Genomic DNA, 18,155 nt, shown 5'->3' on the forward strand with positions numbered 1-18,155 from the left:
AACAGAGTGTCATCCTAAGCAAGTTTCTGATAATCAAAAATAATTTAACATTTAACATTTGACAAACTTTGATGCTATGTTGAGGAACATGCTTTATTAACAAAGTTCTTGCTTCTCTAGCCTCATCATAAAGTTTTACTATCCTAAGTTCCTAATCTAGTAGGGGTACCTCATCTCTTGGATCAACCTACCAAGATCTTAAAGGGGTAGGAGTGAGGGAAGCTTACAGGGCCTGACAAGATCTCCAAGCATCCAGAATATCATGCATTAAAACCAATGGGTACCCAACATTTTAACCATCTTTATTTCTATTGACATGAGGTAGTTCTTTGCTTATCGCTTTACATCCTGGTCATGGAGATCCAAATTCCCAAGCGCTGGCTTCGAAAAATAGAAAAGGGCAACAGTAATTTGCATGACAATGCCCCACTGACTGGTATCAGCTAAATTCTTGTAATCTTCACTACAATTACAAGTAACATGAGCAGGGATTGATCTAGACCACCAAGGAGAAAAGAAAAGCCAACTTTGTGTGCCACATTGAGAATAATGTTTAGAATTATAACCCAAAAGTATATGAGCCTTCTCATCCATGAATGTTCCTCCATAAAGCCATTTTGTTTGAGCCTCCACTTTTGGTTCCCTCTTTCATTCTTTTTCAGCCACTGATGGATGAGTCATTTATCATCATGAATAAAAAAAGCAATCAGTGCCATCCATCAGATAACATTCCTTGAGCGGGATGCCATAAGAATCCCATGTCTTTTATTATTTTGTGTCCACAAGCTTTCTCGACATGTTCATGTATCTTCCTATATATCATCTGGCCATTGCCTCTATCATAGCCGGCCCATGCATCAGACACATCCAATGTCAGCCACAGAAATCATTGCTTCTTAATTAAGCTTTAAAAGTTTACTAGTGCTATTGCCTGGATCACCAACTCATGTGTCAAAACAGGGGTGCAGTCAAGAAAGTTGGATTTGCAGGCTTAGCTTTTATTGACATCACTTGCCAGGCATATATAAGTGGAATATGAGGATATTTTTAGCATATCTATTAAACAATCGATTTCTAAGACTGTTTTAAGTCGATTTCTTTATCATTCATGGAAGATTTGTCAAAAAAAATACGGGCTTCTTTCAAGAAAACATATCATGTCATGGTTCCAAGAAATGTTTAGCATGACCAGCTTTCAGGGAGACCGGTTTTTTCAAGTTTTTTGAAATCAAACAAACAAACCCATGATAAAACATTTGCAGTGGAATATATGCTACTAGCAGATCTAGCAGCGCATTAGTTTAAGTCTTTCTCAAACAACTTCAAAACTTTACACATTTGCACATAATTCAGTACTGTGAAAGAGAATATATAAGAGCACTTATGTTGAAAAAGCATACACTTCTAGACAGAGTTACATGGGCTCGAGCTTGGGGTTTGTTTCCTAACCACAATGACAATTTCGCTTCTATACATGCTCTTAAGTAGACAATAGGATCACTTCCAGAGACTCAGGCCATCAACAAATGACTGAACTTTCTTATAAAGCAGAGCATTCAAGCATATAGTTGAACAAAACTGACATGCACCTAAATTGATCAACCATTGAAGGGCCTAATTACGGTTATACTCAAATACTTTGCACAGGTAATTAGGAAAAACCCAAAAAGAAAAAATTAGCCGCTAAACAGAATAGATTGCCTCAAAAACTCTAAATCTGCAATTAAGCACAGAAAACCACTGATATAAATTCAAGAAGAAAGCCGAAAGAAAACCCAAAAGAAGAGACATTTCTGTCAGAACACCCGAATTCTTTCCTATCCATGAATCTAAAATCAAATAAGGAACCCCAAATCATTAAAAAAAAAAATTAAAAAAGAAAAGAATTGGTGAAAAGTAGTGCAAGAAGAAGGTCGAAACTTACATGAGACGTAGCGAGATCAGAACTTTTCTCATTCGGGGCCTTGCAAAGGTCAAAAGTTTCCATCTTTTCACCACCCTCCACGCACATGGCTATATCTCAAGGACCCTTAATGATGCAAGAACCAAAGAAGAAAAGAGAACGCAGGAGGACGAAGAAGAAGAGGAGGAAGGGAAGAGAAGATTCGGAGAATCTCCTTGGAAATCAGGAATGGGGAGAGAGAGAGGAAGAGGATTAGATAACGAGCAATTTAGTAAGAGTGGATTTTTTAAGCTGGATAAAGAGGAAGAAGCCAAGGGAGGAAGAAAACCGAGAGAGTCGAGATTTTTCTCCGAAAGTTCGTGAGATTTATAATGGAAAGAGATATTTTTTAATTCCTTGTTGAATAGGAAAAATAACGGTACACGCGTGAGGAACCTCGCCACCTGTCGTTCCAGCGCTAATATCTGAGCTCTGGTCACCTATGGTGAGAACAGGTTATCGTTCACCAAAGTACAGATTTACAGTATCAAATTTATGAGGGCTTTTTTTTTTTTAACGTATATTCTCTTAAATATCAAATTTTATATAAATAACCTTTCAAATTTATATTTATATGTATACTCTTATAAAACATTTATTTTACTATTTTATTTTTTTATTCTTATTTTTTCATATGTATCCACACCATCTAAAGTCGTTAAAAAAATAACGGTTTCAAATTAACATGACTAAAATATCCTTAATGGGTGGACGTGCAAAAAGTAATATTTATAAGACGATCGCGATAGAGAATAAAAAATAATTTTAAATTTTTATTTTATTTTTAATTAAAACAAATATAGTTTATTAATGGTATTAGAAGAACAGATATATTAGAGGCATTTATATAAAAATAGTATTTTATGAAAATACAGAAATAAATATAAATTTTAAGAGAGTATTCACGTAAATTTGAATTTTTAGAAGGGTACTCATCGCAAAAAATCCAATTTTTGAGACCGGGTATCATCTAATTCCATACAAGATTGGATAGATGAGATTTCTCATAGTCCTAATTGATATGGGCTATTATACTGATAAACTGATTAAATTTTATTATTTTCCTATGTAGGTGAGCCATATATTAAATTTGTTTGTAACTAGATCTCATCCTAAATCATATTTCTGAAGCCTAATTATAATTTGACGATTGATATTCAACAAAAATGTTTCTATATCAAACCTTGCCGTATCCCATCAAACCTTGCTTCTTTCACCATCTCTTGGACCAGCGGACCATAGTCTTGAAGGGGACATTAAAATCAGTGGTACCCCAATGATAGATTTCACAATAAATAAATAGTCACACGTGAACCATCTTTATTTCTATTCATATAAAGCAGTTCTTTTCTTGCCACTTTACATTCTTAATCAAAGTCATCACTGAGGCCAAATTTCCCAACACTGATTTCCAGAAGAAGGCTAGCCATCAGCTATATGCTTCTCATGTTCACCTTTATCAAAACTGACATTAGTAGCTACCAATCTAGACTGCTAAGGAGAAATAACCAATTTTATGCACCCCATCCAAAATCATACTTGCAATCATTATAATGAGAAAAGGTCTCAGTCATTGTGTTCATGAACCTTCCTCCATGAAGCCTTTTTTTGTTTGAGCCCTCCCTTTTTAGTCCTTTATTTCTTTGTCAGCCACTGATGCATGAGTTGTTTTAATTATCATAATGAATAAAAGAAGCAACCAGTGCCATCCATGAGGTAATACTACTGTATTTTTGATTCTCACTTGAATGGGATGCTCATAAGATCCCTTATCTTCTATTATTTTTTCTGTCCGTGATAAGCTTCATAGACATGTTCATCCATTTTCCTCTCATGTGCATCAACACAATCCAAGTTAGTTTGTGGCGATAAACACTTCATTTCTTAACCATAAACATTTCATTTCTTAACCATTGGTGGCGGTTGGGGGTCAACGGATCTTCAATTAGACGATGGTCAGTGTCGAGGCCAGAGCCGAATGGGAGAGAGTTTTCTATGTGAAATGAGTACAGGGCGCGGACCGCATCGTTCTTAAGAAGGACTCAGCCACGGTGATCGAGTGAATCCAAAAGCCGGATCATGGGCCTGATGGGATACAGTTGATTCATGACATCCACACTCTTTTAGCTAAGTGTGTCTTCTATCGGATCCCTCATAACTATAGAAAGACTAATAGTGCAGCGAACTGAATAGTATCTTTTACAGCTCAGTATTATGAAAGTTTTGATTTGGAACAACCGATTCTGTCTTCTTTATATACTTATCTTTTTTAACTTTATGACCTGCACTTACATCCGTCATGTATGGGCTGTTGTTATACCCAAAAAAAAAAAAAAAAAAAACATAGCTTCTTGGGAACAGTATATGCTGTAGTGTTCCTGCATATCATTAGCGGTCACCTTCAATGATGAGTCAGTGACAGCAGTTGGTGGATGGCAGAGCGAGCACGCCAACTTCTACCAGGGTGGACCCAAAGATTAAAAAGGTTTTGATGGCAGTGGGGAAAGGATTCGTGAGAGGATAAAATGGACCATGTCGTCCGGTGCTTTCTCCAATGATTTGGGTTCTGATGCAACAGGCAATACTTTAACATTTCCAATTGGACAAGCGTGGATGGCCGAAATGAATTCTTATACTGCTTGTCTTCAGTTATAGCTCTTGTTTACATAGAATAGCTCCTTGTGATGAATTGATGATGGTTAGATGTGGCGCATGAGATATCTGATGGCACAGTGGACATTAGTTGTCTTCATCCATGGAAATATTTTTTTGTTACTATTATTCCTTTCCTTTTCTGGGGCCAAGAGACTGCACCAATTGAAGTCAACTCATTGTTTCAGATTTAGCAGTTGGGTACTAACTTATTACTAGCTTAGGGAGAAATTTTAACAATTTAATTCTTGTTTTAATAACACCTAGATTCCAAATAATTCCGTGCTAGTAATTCCCCCTGTGCCGAAAGAAAAAGAAAAAATAAATGAACAAATCCCACCCTTCAATACACCTGTCTCTTTGTGCCATCAATAATTTCTGCTGGTGGGCAATAATACTTCCCTTTGCATCTTCTTTTTCAACTCAAATAAGTCTACTCTTCAAGCAAACCTATTGGTTGATTTGCCGACAACTGGATTATATGATGCCTTCTGTTCTTACAGAAAATGGGTATCTCGATTTAATTATATAAGAACTAGAAGGCAGGACATGATCTACGACTAAAACTAATGAAAGATCTAATTATATAAGAACTCCACAGCAGGACCATATTTAGCAATTTCATATTGTTCAAGGCCAACATAGGCCATTCTTTCTAGCTACTCAAGCCACTTATCATGAAAATTATTTGTGCCAAAGGGATATTTGCGTTATTTACCAAAGCAATTGCTAACATTTTTTTTACCAACACAGGGACTCGGGCTAGCCCGTCCCTAAAACTGATGTTCGCTTCTTTAGATTAATACTCCCATAGCTAGGGCAAACAACTTTCCACCCCATAGTAATGCGATTTCCCACTTCCCATCTCTCGACCGGCTCGTTCCAACACAACGAACACTAACTTTGTCTTGAGGAGATGGTCACGCGATGCAATAGAGGCTTCTACTTCAATATCTGCTTCGATTCATGCAACAACTATGGTCACAGCTGGCTTTTTCATGATAGCAAGGTGCTCCCCTTTATTTGAATACCCACCTACAACTTTGATTGTTATCACTTCTGCAGGAGCTATGACATCATTCCTTGCGGAACCATTGGAATATAACAAAACAATCTTTTGCAGAATATTGCTTAGTGCTCGACCTACTTAATGGGATACCAATTAAGAATTAGACCAATTTCCTATTCGAGAAAGCAGACTCATTCGTTGTCTTAACAAGTTTGAGCCATTATCTCTACTTGAGCAATCATTAATTTTTTATATATATATAAAATAAGTGATAGATGACTATCTATCACTTATTTGTGGCAAAAGAGCAGGCTACTTCTCTCAGTGATGGTCTCTACTATGTCACATACTGATTGCCAATGGGAATAATTTTAGGTCGCTAGTGTAACTTCTTTCATCATAATATTGCTCGCTAGTTTTATATTCAAGAATTTGAATCAACCATCAGGGTTCCATGAAAAGGGGAGAGAGAAGGCTTCGTCAGCTACTTATGATGGTAGGAGGCAATTGTGTCATTCCAGTCAAAGGCCAAAGCATATTGTAGCATATTGTGTCTCTGCAATTCTTTCAGGCCTTGCTGATGCCAAGGCTCCTTTATGCCCGGCGTGTTTGGTGCCGGATGCTGACCGGCTCAATAATTCAAGTCTTCTGGAGGAAGACCAAGACTTGGGCCGTGCTGATGCCAATGCCACCACAAGGCTTTCTCCTTCTCCATGACTCCACCCAAAGAACTAAAATTTTAAGAGGTCCGGGTTGCTCACCACGTCTGAAAGGGCCCCCTACTGCAAATATAGTTTGCTTTCCCTGGTCCCATGCCTCCACAATGGTTTCGTCCATTATTGTCCCCCTAGCACTAAGGTACATTTTAATGGGTCATGTATGAACTCATCTCATGAGGGTGGGCTGATTTCATAAAAGTAATGTGCATCTAATGTGCAACTATACATATAAAAATATTTTGCATCCATTCAAAAGAAAGCCTTGACTGACTCTGAGCTCCACTAGGTTAAACAAGTGCATACCTCCTCAACCTAAAAATAACTCCAATCTGGCTGTAGATAGGAAAATTGGAATTGAAAATAGGAAGTCAGATTTGCCAAAAAATTGGAACGAATAAAAATTACTAAGTGGACGAGGTCCCTTATAGAAGTGTTTGGAGAAAAAAGATTTCCTGAATCCTGATGCATCTTCTCTAAATCGCACTTCATAGAGAAAGCAAATAGGGACCATTAAGCTTTCCGTAAGTAACTTTGGCCCAATATTGACTGTAACAGCCTGAAATCAATCTTAGATATTAGACATGCATCTCTGAATTTCTTCAGAAAATTATATCCAAAACCTGATATCAATACAGTAGAATTAAGTCCAGATAGTATAATATTAGTTTGAGTAAATATCCCATCAAATTATCCTTTTTGAGTCCACAAAATCATTTTTTTTAATTCCCTACAAGTAGATACATATCATGTATTGATACGTCTGGCAGAAAAGGTGAATTGAATTACTCAAATTGAATCCACGACATATACCACCAAAAGGCAGAGCATCAGCTTATCCATCGTATCAAGCCAGGTAAATTGTGAAATTAGCGGCGATAGAGGGTAATACTAAAGGCACGAGAGGCAAATGAAAACTGAGACGGCTTTATGCCCATTATCGTACAGCAATTGAGAGCTAAGGATAACACACAGGAAGGACAAGCAAATGCTTCTGACATAGAAATGCATGAAGCTATGCAATTATTTTGATTTTACAAGGATGATGTTCCAATATTTGAAAATGAAACAACAGCAAAAATGATAATTTCCTGGAATGGTAGTAGGTATCTAAACACAGTCTTGCATTTTTACAACTCAACCCTTCTCCAGCTCAAAGATCCTCAAATTTAAGCAAGAAATAAACCACTTACCTGAGAATTACGAAGAAAGATCATCTTGGAAAGGTTTATGCATTAAAAATCATTTATAACATGGTAACCTGATACAGCACCTGACAAACAAAATGTTTACCTTCAACATGAACTGAGGACTTTCTTTGGCTTACCATTGTTGGACGTGAGCTTCTAGTTCAATTGTCAATATAAACAGAAAAAGATTTTGTAATGTGACCCATAAGAATGTAGCTGAGTCCTACCTCAGAATTACGAGAAGACAGCCTGTAACCAGAGGTGATCAACAGGCCTGATGCAAGCAACACCTATTCCCTGCACCAAAACCAGCTAAAAACAAGAAAATCTTATACACAAGAGTTAAAGTGCGGAAATTACTAATAAATCTCAAGCCGATACTCATTTTTCAAGGTAAAAAAAGATTTAAGTGCAGAAATTATTAATAAATGATGATCCCAATTTTAAGTGGAGCAGAAGTCAAATTGATGAGTACATGTTGACAATTAGAAATGGAAAAAATATTTGACGGTATGTCAACAAAATGTCCCTTGGAAAACAAATATCAATTTGAGATGTAAGGAATTCCATGGTCATAACCAGAGAAGTCTCAAATGAACTAAATACATACCTCCATCCTGACATCCTCTCTGGAATTGCTGTGAGGATCCGAGCAACGACGCAAGACTGAATAGCCTGAAATGTAATTCAGATGATTGCCAGTCATCACTGAACATTCAGTCCAAACATTCTGCAAGGGGATTCAGGTTCATCGAGAAGTTCTACAACCTGATATGCAAGCACACCATGAAGGATGTGTCAGGTAGCATAATCGTCAGTTCCTCAAATCTGATGCTGCACTCAACTCCAATAACATGTCATTATGGTAGAAATGTACTTTGGAATCTCAAAAAGTAACCAAGTATACTTCATATACATTCCATACAATGGAAAAAAATTAACAAGAAAAAAAGCAGATACCAACATATCAATTCATTCTGTTTTCATGATACCAAATCCATTTTGTTATCCTAATCTATGTTCTCTCACTCATCTTGCTAATAACCTCAGCTTTTGCAATGTGTATCAAAAACATAATTGCCAGAGAAGTTGAAAAAATTAACATCAAGAAAACACTGTTCCATCCCCGAGTTGAAATGTACCCTGTAAGTAAAGGTCCCAAAGCTGCCCCAACAGAACCTGTACCATCAATAATGGCTGTTACAGTAGCTAATGCTCGTGAATTGCCTTTAATTGTGTCCTGAGTACCCAAATCAGCTGCAACAGCTGTGGTAATAAGCGAATATGGGCCATTTACAAAGTAGCCAGATAGAAACATTAGTCCGATGTTGAGGTGCATTGATACGCTTCCATATATTCGATAAAGAATAAGTGATGGGATTGAGAACATAAGGAATAGAACTGAAGTCAGAGCACGAACACCAAGACTATCCGAAATGAATCCTGCTGAAATGCCACCGAATACCCCTCCAATGTCAAATATTGTTGAAAGGATTCCTGCAGTTTTGTGCGATAAGTGCTCGCCAGCCACAGCTACAACACCAACAAGCAGTTCAATGTAAATCACCATTATAATATTCTGTAAATAATTTTGTCATATGATTTTAGGAGCCATGCAAAGTAATATATTGTTCTAGGTGCTTGCCAATAGCAGTTTCAAAATCATCAACACATGTAAGCTGATGAGATTCCAGCATGCTTGAGTATGGTGAATAGATACATGCAGTATATATGAATGGATATCTAAGCAGCAGAGGTCGAAGTAGAGAATCCTTTCATTCAAAAGATTGAAGCTAGTCAAACCAATTATATTAGCATTTGATGAAAGATTAGGACTAAATTGACATTATTTCTTTTGATTTACTACAGAGTATTATATTGCTTGCAACTTCATCTAGTATTCTTAAATGCAGCACAAAACAATCATAAACTATGTTTGATTTCAGAATTCCATAATCATAACCGACATTCTTAATTTCTTTTAATCTCTTTATTTCATATTATTTCAAGTTACTATAAATTTAATCCTGTAAAGCAGAGGGAATTACACTTAGTTACTCCTTAATTAACAAGTAATACTGGAAAACTTTTAATTCTCAGGTAGAAACTTGGCCTATCCTCACCTCCTAATAGTCTCCATTCCTTACCGTCTAGTTCAAGGGCCTGTTTGGCAAAATCCCTCCAGATCCGTCAGGTCCAACAAGCCCTTCTCTCTGAAGAACTCTTTCCCAAATCTGGAAAGGCAAAGTATCTAGCCCGAACCTAATTAGAGAGTCTTAGTTGACCCAAAGTCAACCAATGGAACTTTTTACAAAAATGCAGAAATCATCCAACTAGTTCACTTTGCCTTCCGCTCTGTACTGTGCCCCAAACAATTTGATCAACACCATGCACAGAAGTCATTGCCTAGTATCCATGTAGCTTAAGAGCAACCACATTTGTTGCTTGTATATCTATCTCACATCATAGTCATCTGTAGTCCTGAATTACACAGCCTTGAGAAGGTTACATTAAGGCTCAGCTAGGTTCTTTGTTCCATTGTGCATATTCATATCTTGTCTCATTTCAACTTTTCATACCTTAAGGGCCACTAGCAATCTACATTGTGGTAAAGTATCTGCTGGTGGTCATCTCCAATCATCCACCTAGAAATATGGAACATAGCTGTTTGTCTTGTTGTCACGCCACTTCATGCCACTTTACCATATCCCCACTTAACTTTCTTAGCAAACTTATTTTATTACAAGGCAACCTTGCTGGCTAGCTCATCCAATGACCAAACTGCAATTGTTAGCCTATTTAATTTAGGATCATGCATAGTTGATGGAAACATCATTCTAGAAATCTCTAGACCACCAACATTGTAGCTCATAGTTCCTAGTCTTGATTGTACTCAGCTTGTTGTGGCATGTGCTTCTGTTTTATCAATCACCTATATAGTCCATGACTGCCTTCGAGACTGCCAATCACGGTTTAAATAGATTCATGTAATGCCAATGTTGGTCACTTAGATATCAGCATTGCAAAACTTTGTTGCTCTGACTCACAGTGACACCTGTCCTTTCATATGCTCAAGACTCCTCATTTTCTTGATTCTTATGAATCCTTTGAGTCTATTTTATGAGTTTACACATGAACAACCCTTAATTATTCATGTTCATAATTTGGCTACTACGCTGCGTGCTCTGCATCTCTTTCCTTCCTGTCACCAAACACATAAGCACAAATACACACATGACCACTCTTAACTAGTTATTATATAATTTGCTTACTATACTGATGATTCCATGTTTCTCCTTTTCTAGCAACAAATAGCCCATCTAATTCATGATTGATTTATTTTTAACAGCAAACTCCAAATATATAATTTACCTCGAGTATCAAGGACTATGGTTCTAAAACATATGTTTAGTAACTTGACATTGATACAATATTTCATTTTAACTACAAACATGGAATATAGATACATAATCCAAATACACTACAACCTTAGTCCCTAACATACTCATTTTGGAATAAGCTTTGCAATTGTATATACATGCACAGCCAAATGCAAAATTACAATCACCCAAACTTGCTCCTCGAGTTGTAAATAAGATAAAAGAAATAAATGAATTTGAACAAATCCACAAAACTTGTGCAAGACACCTAAGGGACTCTAAATATCAAGCTAAAACGTCAAACCTGTTGCACAACATAATAAGATCAACTTCCACTCACTAAACTAATGTTGCTACATAGCACCAAAAAATCAAATAAAACAAAAAGGCCCACGTAGTGAACCTTTGTGCATAAAGCTTGAGAGAGCATGCTTCAGATGCAATCACTTCCCTAGGTGATTCAATCATTGTTGGGTGAAAATGCCATAGCCATAGCTATAACCATCTAGCCTTGTTGGGGTTTGGTCTAATAAGCAAAAACATGTTTGATATTAAATACTGATTTGTTATGTGTTGTGGCAGCAAATTGCTAAGATAATGTGGTGCGGTCAAATTTGTACAGCTCATGATCCATGTAGCGACTCAGGCGTACTCAGAAGGCATTTTGGTTGAGACCCCTAAGCCAACCAGAAAGCTGAGACGAGCAGACCAGAAGTAGCCAACCTCCAGAGCCGAAGTCTCAACTCAGCCCGATGACCTAGGCAACCATCCCGAGTTGAGAAGAACTCCCTCGAGGCATAGGTAGTTTGGTCACTTCACCTAAATACGAATGAGCCTCTGGCAATTCCATCACATGCCAAGTGGTTACAACATGTTCCTAGGTTGTTACGCCACATCAGCAGGTTGTTACAGCACGACCCTGAGTTTATTGGGATACGATCCGCAGAAAATTCGGGATACTCGCTATAAATAGGTCCAGAGGCCCCTTGTAAAAGAAAAAAGTGGGAAGAACACTCTATTGTCTAATCTCCCAATAGCTCAATTATCATACCGGCATTATTCATCTTACTTTTTTCTTCCTTCTTACTCCCCATCAAAAACCTTCTCTGTCTTAAGCATCGGAGGGCCCGACCGAAGCCAACCCGGTGAGCTCTCTGACCCTTGCCTGTTGCCTCGCAGGTCCACCGTAGCGGTCTGCGTCAGCATCTCGGGATCAGCGGCAACATTATGATTGCCTTTCTAACCAAACGTAGTAAGTTGAACTAGTTTGTACCTTTTCCTATCCCATCTTATCTATGGTTTTAAACTTTGATTTTTGTTGAGGCATATTGGATGATGCAAGATGCAGGCAATATTCATGATGACTTGATGAATAATGTTAATTATAATTATTATACATGTTATAATTATTATACCTTCATCTTTACTATGTAAGAAACAAATTCTCATTTGCAAAATTAAGGGTCCTAATCTAAGCTAGTAGGTCTAGATTCTGATATATTCCATTGGAATTAAAGAACTTTGCTCACAAAGGGGTTTAAGGGGGATATAGAATTAAGGGTATCCAGGCTAAAGCATGAAAGGGCACCCTACAAAGGTTTTCCACTTCACTTTATTCAAGATTCTAATTGGCAAAGTTTGTGGCATGTGGATTTTCTGGACATCTGAATGTAGGTATGACTCAATTAATAGAAGGTCAAGGGGGTGATTGATAGAAAAACAAGGGGTGAGGTAGTATGAGAATGATGCAAGACAGTACCAACGCATTAGACTTACCACTTAATTAAGGGTCCAGCAGATTGTAAAAGTTATTGAGATCACATTTTAAAAACGTTATAATTTCACCCAAAGTAAATCAGTTTCGAATTTGATAACTTAATTTAAAATTATAAAAATTCTAAAAAGACTCAATTAGAGCAGAAAAATCTGATAAAACCAAAAAAAAAAATTATCTAAAAATAAACTATACGACATCTTTTGAAAATATACAATATTGTTTAGGACCATTACAAGTACACTTAAGTTGTTTCAAAATGAGAATAAACCATCTTTGTCTGAAAATAGGATGTTAATAGATCATGTTTAGAGATCAAATATATCATATTCCTATTTGATGACATACAACATATAACAACCTAAATGTCTATGAGGTTTGAGTTCTAGGATAACTGAACCTCTATCGAAATTTTACTTGTCCTCTCAATCTCTTTGAAACCTTACATCATAGTCCTTCCAAATCTTCTAGAGACTCACAAAATCTAAATTTTCAGTTCAGAGAACATTCAATCTAACATTCAAACAAATGAATAAAATGACAAGAATTGACATAAATCGCCAATATGTATAAATTTGGCCCTGTAAGTTTGGCTAAGACTTTGAAACCAACCCAAGATTTGGATTGGTTCCAAAGGAAATAAAAATCTTATGCTCTTGGATTCCAATTTTTTAATGCTCATTTTGGAGGGAAAAAAACAAATTTTTCAGAATTATAATTCATTTGACATTTACAAAGAATCGCTAGAAAGGTGTAAGCGACAAGGTTAACTGCTAAGCTCAATGACAATATCTTGGGAAACAAAAGTGCCACACTGCAGGAAAATGTATCACTGGGGTATTTCAACAGCTCAAAAGTCTATCTTCACAGAATATAAACAGGAAGGAAAGCAGATTTATGTATTCATAGGATCCACAAATAGCTAATGACATTAATAATCGGAATTTCTTCTAATCTGTTCTAAATTGATAAAGTTTAGTAGAATATGATGATGTTAGCCACAATGATATGAAAATTTTTATCCATATAAATGATCTCCCATTGCTTACTTTTGTTCACTCAACATTTATGCAATAAGAGCCTGCATTCCCCTCTCTACTTGCTTTGGGGACAGTCATTTTTCCAACAGATTCCGTAGTCGAGGAAAAAAAGGGAAGAACTAGTTGCGGATTTAGATGCAAGAAAGGCATATTGATAAACAAGTCATTTTGAACATGTTAATGACAGTATCCTATTTTGTGGTCAAAAGTTGGGAACATCTAAGAAACTCTATGTTCATCCTTAGATAATTTAAGTGGATCTCCGATTTGAAGGTAAACTCAGAAATGACCATTTGGTGGGTATTACCAGGTTGGACAAGAATTAATTGAGGATAAGGGATTGAGCTTTTTTTTTTTTGGGGGGGGGGGGGGTGGGGGGGGGAGGGGGGGGGGTTTCTGGTTAAAAGACTTCTCACTAAGTACTTATATTACATCATAGAAGTTTTAAGACTCAAGCCAAATTAGGGTTGATATTTGGTAGGTTTTGACAGTCAAGATTAAAGTACCTCTCATCATGCTCGCACCAGTTAGGGGCTAAGACATACGCAAATCATGTCGACACTTAAGACATAGCAGCAGAAAAAGATATGCAAACTTGTAAGAAGATTCACGACTACTAAACCAAGATATGCTTCTCAATTTATTTCTTTATAAAATAAACTAGTTTTAGATTTTAGAGATACGGATGCCTTGAATAAGAATCATAGACTGCTCTGTAGAAATCTGGAATTATAGATCATCACTGACAAATATGTGGTTGCAATTTTTATATATTTTGCGTCGATTCTAGTAATTTTCATGCAAATTAACTTTACATAACCCATTTATACATTAAAACAAATAAGTTCAAAATTCACCACAAAAACTAGGTCTGATCAACTTGAAATTTATTTTTGGAATGAAGTTTGAGATCAATCTCGGTTCATTCATTATTTGATTAATCCTGATTGAACCTATTTTTGAAGTCAGCCGGTTAGCTTAATAACCTTAAATCAAGCTAAAATCAGTCCAAGCTTGATACAAAGTTGGTTCAAACTTGATAAAGTTTAACAAGATTTTAACAATATAAATAATCAAGCAGACGATCTTAGACATAAATAATAAATTCAGTAAAATAAAATATCGAGTGTACTATCAAATGTATTATGAAACATATCTTATACCCCCAATTTCAAGCCTTATCCAACCAGCTTGAGCAAGCTAGATTTTTAGAGGCTTGGCTTAAAATTAATTCAGAGTCTAAGGACCATAGCCTGCCGGACTGATACTAGGGCTCGTATTGGCTAGCGACTGATTTGGTACAATATGAATGCATACTATACCATACTGGGATGTACCAAACCAAGGAGAGGGAGGAAGAGAAGGAGAAAGAGAGAGGGGGAGGGAGAGGGAGGTGGAGAGAGAGAGAGGAAGGAGGGAGAGAGAGAGATGGAGAGAGGGGGAGGGGCTTACCTAGGCACCAGTTGGTGTCAAGGAGGAGCGAAATGAGTGACCGAGAGAGCGAAACGAGTGATTGATACACCGGCAGAGCTTCGAAACTCCGATCATGGTGAAGGAGAGAGAGGGTAGAGAATTAAGCATCCAAGGGCATTGGAGAGAGTTTTAAGGGATCGAACCATCCCGACCGTCCGAACCATTCCAATTCTTAACCGATTCAATTCAATACAACACGAACTGACCAATTCAGGATAGATCGACGTACCTTGCTGAGAACCATATTCAACCTCACCCAATTCATTTGGAGCAAGCCTAATTGAGCTTGTATTTGAGCAAAGCTAAAGACAAACTCGAGATGTACAACCCTAGTGGACCTTATATACTATAGATTCTTTTGATCTTAGTTTTTCATCAGATATCCCATAAAATAAGTTTATCTTTGATATGTCCAAACTATAGATTGGGCTTCTAAATCCAAAGAGAAAGAACATATAAGAAACAATTCTAGATTACCTATTACAAAAACAAAGAATATTCAAGATGATGCATAGTAGAATACAGAAATGGGAAAGCAAGGTCAGCCTACATGGCTGCATATCCACGCATTCAGTAATGTATCAAAGGATGCACGCCAATAAAGGTTAAGACAAAATATTAGAGGTGATTTTTTCTTTATGGTGCCAATAACCTGCTTGCATATTATGTACCATATATAGAGTTGGATACTAAAGGACGATATAATCTTAGATGGTAAGATCATTGGAGGTTAGCCAATTTACATAATATACTTGATCATCTTGGTGGCAGACCAAACCCATAAGCATCTTATTGTTCAACTTTCTTATATGCAAAATTTATATATGTAAAATGCCTGACAATGTGCTTACAAAACTCAACAAAAATGCAACAAGAATACCTTCAGAGAGAGGTGACAGACAAAAGGATTCCAGCATCCATGAGGAAATTTAGCTTGTTGATGAGGGATATAAATTGTTCAAAATAAGATAAGTGGACCAAAGGGGATTTGGGAGTTGTAACCTTGAAACCAACATAAAGTAAAGCTTTGGAAATAATGGTGGGAATGCTACCAATCATTTTAAAGAAATGATGCAAGAATTATATGCGTTAAACATCAAGCAAACACCTCTCAAGATTCCAACACATAACCTTCTCTATTAGGATGAAGGGTGCAACTCACAAGCAATAGCCTAGTTTGCAACAATAATATAAAGTTAAGGTAAAATATAGGTAATGAGTAAAATTTATGTCCGGCATAAAAAGAAGAGAGTGGGAGTTTGCTTACAATTGCTCCAAAAAAGAGTTAATGAAATTACTCATTTGCGTTGCCTCCAAATGTATTTCAGAAATGATGGGTGTTGGTAAAAGAAGAAGTTGTTCCAAGTTTTAACTCAGGGTATTTTTGGTTGCATAAAAACTACCTAGAAAGCTAATGTTTCCTGGAAAATTCAGTTTTTGATTTGTTTGTTTCGACAGAAAATTGAAAACTTTGGAAAGCTTATATCTAGATTTCTGGATTACCCTTCCACTTCCATGAAAAACATTTTTTCTTTTCCTTTTCAATGATTTTCCTTGCAACCAAACATACCATAGGTTTTACAAATCAGAACAGCCTATGTTCCTTCTTTACTCACTCGGCAACAAACATTTTCAGCATAACATGTCATGAGGGGAAAAATATAAGAGTCAACTGTAAGTTCTAAATACAACTACTAAGCATCATGTACAATGTAGTTAATTGTTCGAACAGGTCAGATCGATCTCAAAAAAAAAATTATAAGAAGAGTTAAGCATTTTGACATACCAGTTTGCCGAATGTAAAATGGCAACCAATAGAGGAAAGTGTATGCCACAAGCTTGGAGAAGAAAAGGCAGAAAGCATAGGGCGCCACATTGGGCAGCCTCCATGCCTCCAAGAAACCAATAGCTGCCTTTGACTCCAAATCGGCTTCCCTCGAGTCCAGACCGGACTTTTCCTCTGATTCAAGAAGACCAACATCTTCCCCATCTGTCTCAACGGCGCTTTCCACCACTCCATTACCGGCATCATTCATCTCAATCTCCATCGCCGGAGATTCAAACCCCAGATCTCTCGGATCCACCACCAGGAACGCGAAAACAAGTGCGCCGACGACGATGATTAGAACACCGGGCAACACGAACGACCACCCCCACCCGAACTCGAGGACTGAGGAAGCCAGCACGGAGCCGAGGATGTTCCCCACCGAGGTGTGGGAGGCCCAAAGCCCCATGATAAGCCCCCGCTTCGACTTCCCAAACCAATTCCCGACCACGGCGACGACGCAGGGCCACCCGATCGACTGGAAGAGGCCGCTGACGATCTGGACGGCGAGGAAGAAGCCGAGGCGGTGGACGCCCCACCAGTATCCCATCCCGAAGGCAGCGGTGGAGACGCCGCTGCCGAGCATTCCGAAGGCGAGGAAGCGGCGGAGGTCGATCCGGTCGCCGACGTGGCCAGCGAGGTACATGCCGGCGGAGTAGGAGGAGAGGAAGGCGAGGTCGAGCTCGCCCAGGCGGTGGGGGCCGCGGGGGCCGTCGAAGGGAGACCAGCCGGCACCGGCGGTGGCAGCGGAGGAGTTGGAGGCGGCGACCTCGGGGCCGAGGACCGATTTGACGATGGAGGGGGGCTTGCGGGAGGCGTGGAAGGCAGCGTAGGCGGAGAAGGTGAGGAGGAGGACGGAGATCTGGTGGAAAAGGAGGCTACGCCGCCCGTGCGCTGGGGTTTGGGTTTCCATAGGAGAAACCCTTGATCCGGCGGTGGCTCTTCGGGCATAGAAGGAAGGAGGAGATTTTTTTTCACGGCGAGGAAGAAGAAGCGGAATTAATTAGCCGACCAATTAATCAACCGAAAGAATCACATCGTTGATTGGAAGCACGGTCATTTTGGTTTAAAGTCGTATGGTCGTATCTTAGTTTCTAACGATAACGTTTATACACGGCTGCCCCAGCATTGCCTAACCTTTCTCATCGCGACTT

General features: G+C 38.1%; 1 protein-coding gene across 6 annotated transcripts; it reads right to left on the reverse strand.

Annotated features, from left to right (window-relative positions):
• Window positions 1–7,535: 7,535 nt before the first annotated feature.
• Window positions 7,536–18,095, reverse strand: LOC103721012 (putative glycerol-3-phosphate transporter 5). 6 transcript variants are annotated; one of them, XM_039132306.1, is made up of 4 exons: window positions 16,963–18,095; window positions 8,278–9,042; window positions 8,120–8,184; window positions 7,536–7,821 (listed from the first exon to the last, which is right to left on the reverse strand). In XM_039132306.1, exons 1-2 carry the CDS (start codon window positions 17,912–17,914, stop codon window positions 8,525–8,527), a joined length of 1,470 nt encoding a protein of 489 aa, XP_038988234.1. In that variant the 5' UTR covers window positions 17,915–18,095; the 3' UTR covers window positions 7,536–7,821; window positions 8,120–8,184; window positions 8,278–8,524. The 6 variants fall into 6 exon arrangements, with proteins under 6 accessions (XP_038988234.1, XP_038988240.1, XP_038988237.1 ...); XM_039132312.1 differs by having other exon boundaries at window positions 7,536–7,806; window positions 8,120–8,277; window positions 8,652–9,042; window positions 16,963–18,094; XM_039132309.1 differs by having other exon boundaries at window positions 8,120–8,277; window positions 8,652–9,042; window positions 16,963–18,094.
• Between the last annotated feature and the right edge of the window lie 60 nt (window positions 18,096–18,155).

The sequence above is a fragment of the Phoenix dactylifera genome, chromosome 1 (assembly GCF_009389715.1).
Source record: "Phoenix dactylifera cultivar Barhee BC4 chromosome 1, palm_55x_up_171113_PBpolish2nd_filt_p, whole genome shotgun sequence".
NCBI classification, from domain to species: Eukaryota; Viridiplantae; Streptophyta; class Magnoliopsida; order Arecales; family Arecaceae; genus Phoenix; species Phoenix dactylifera.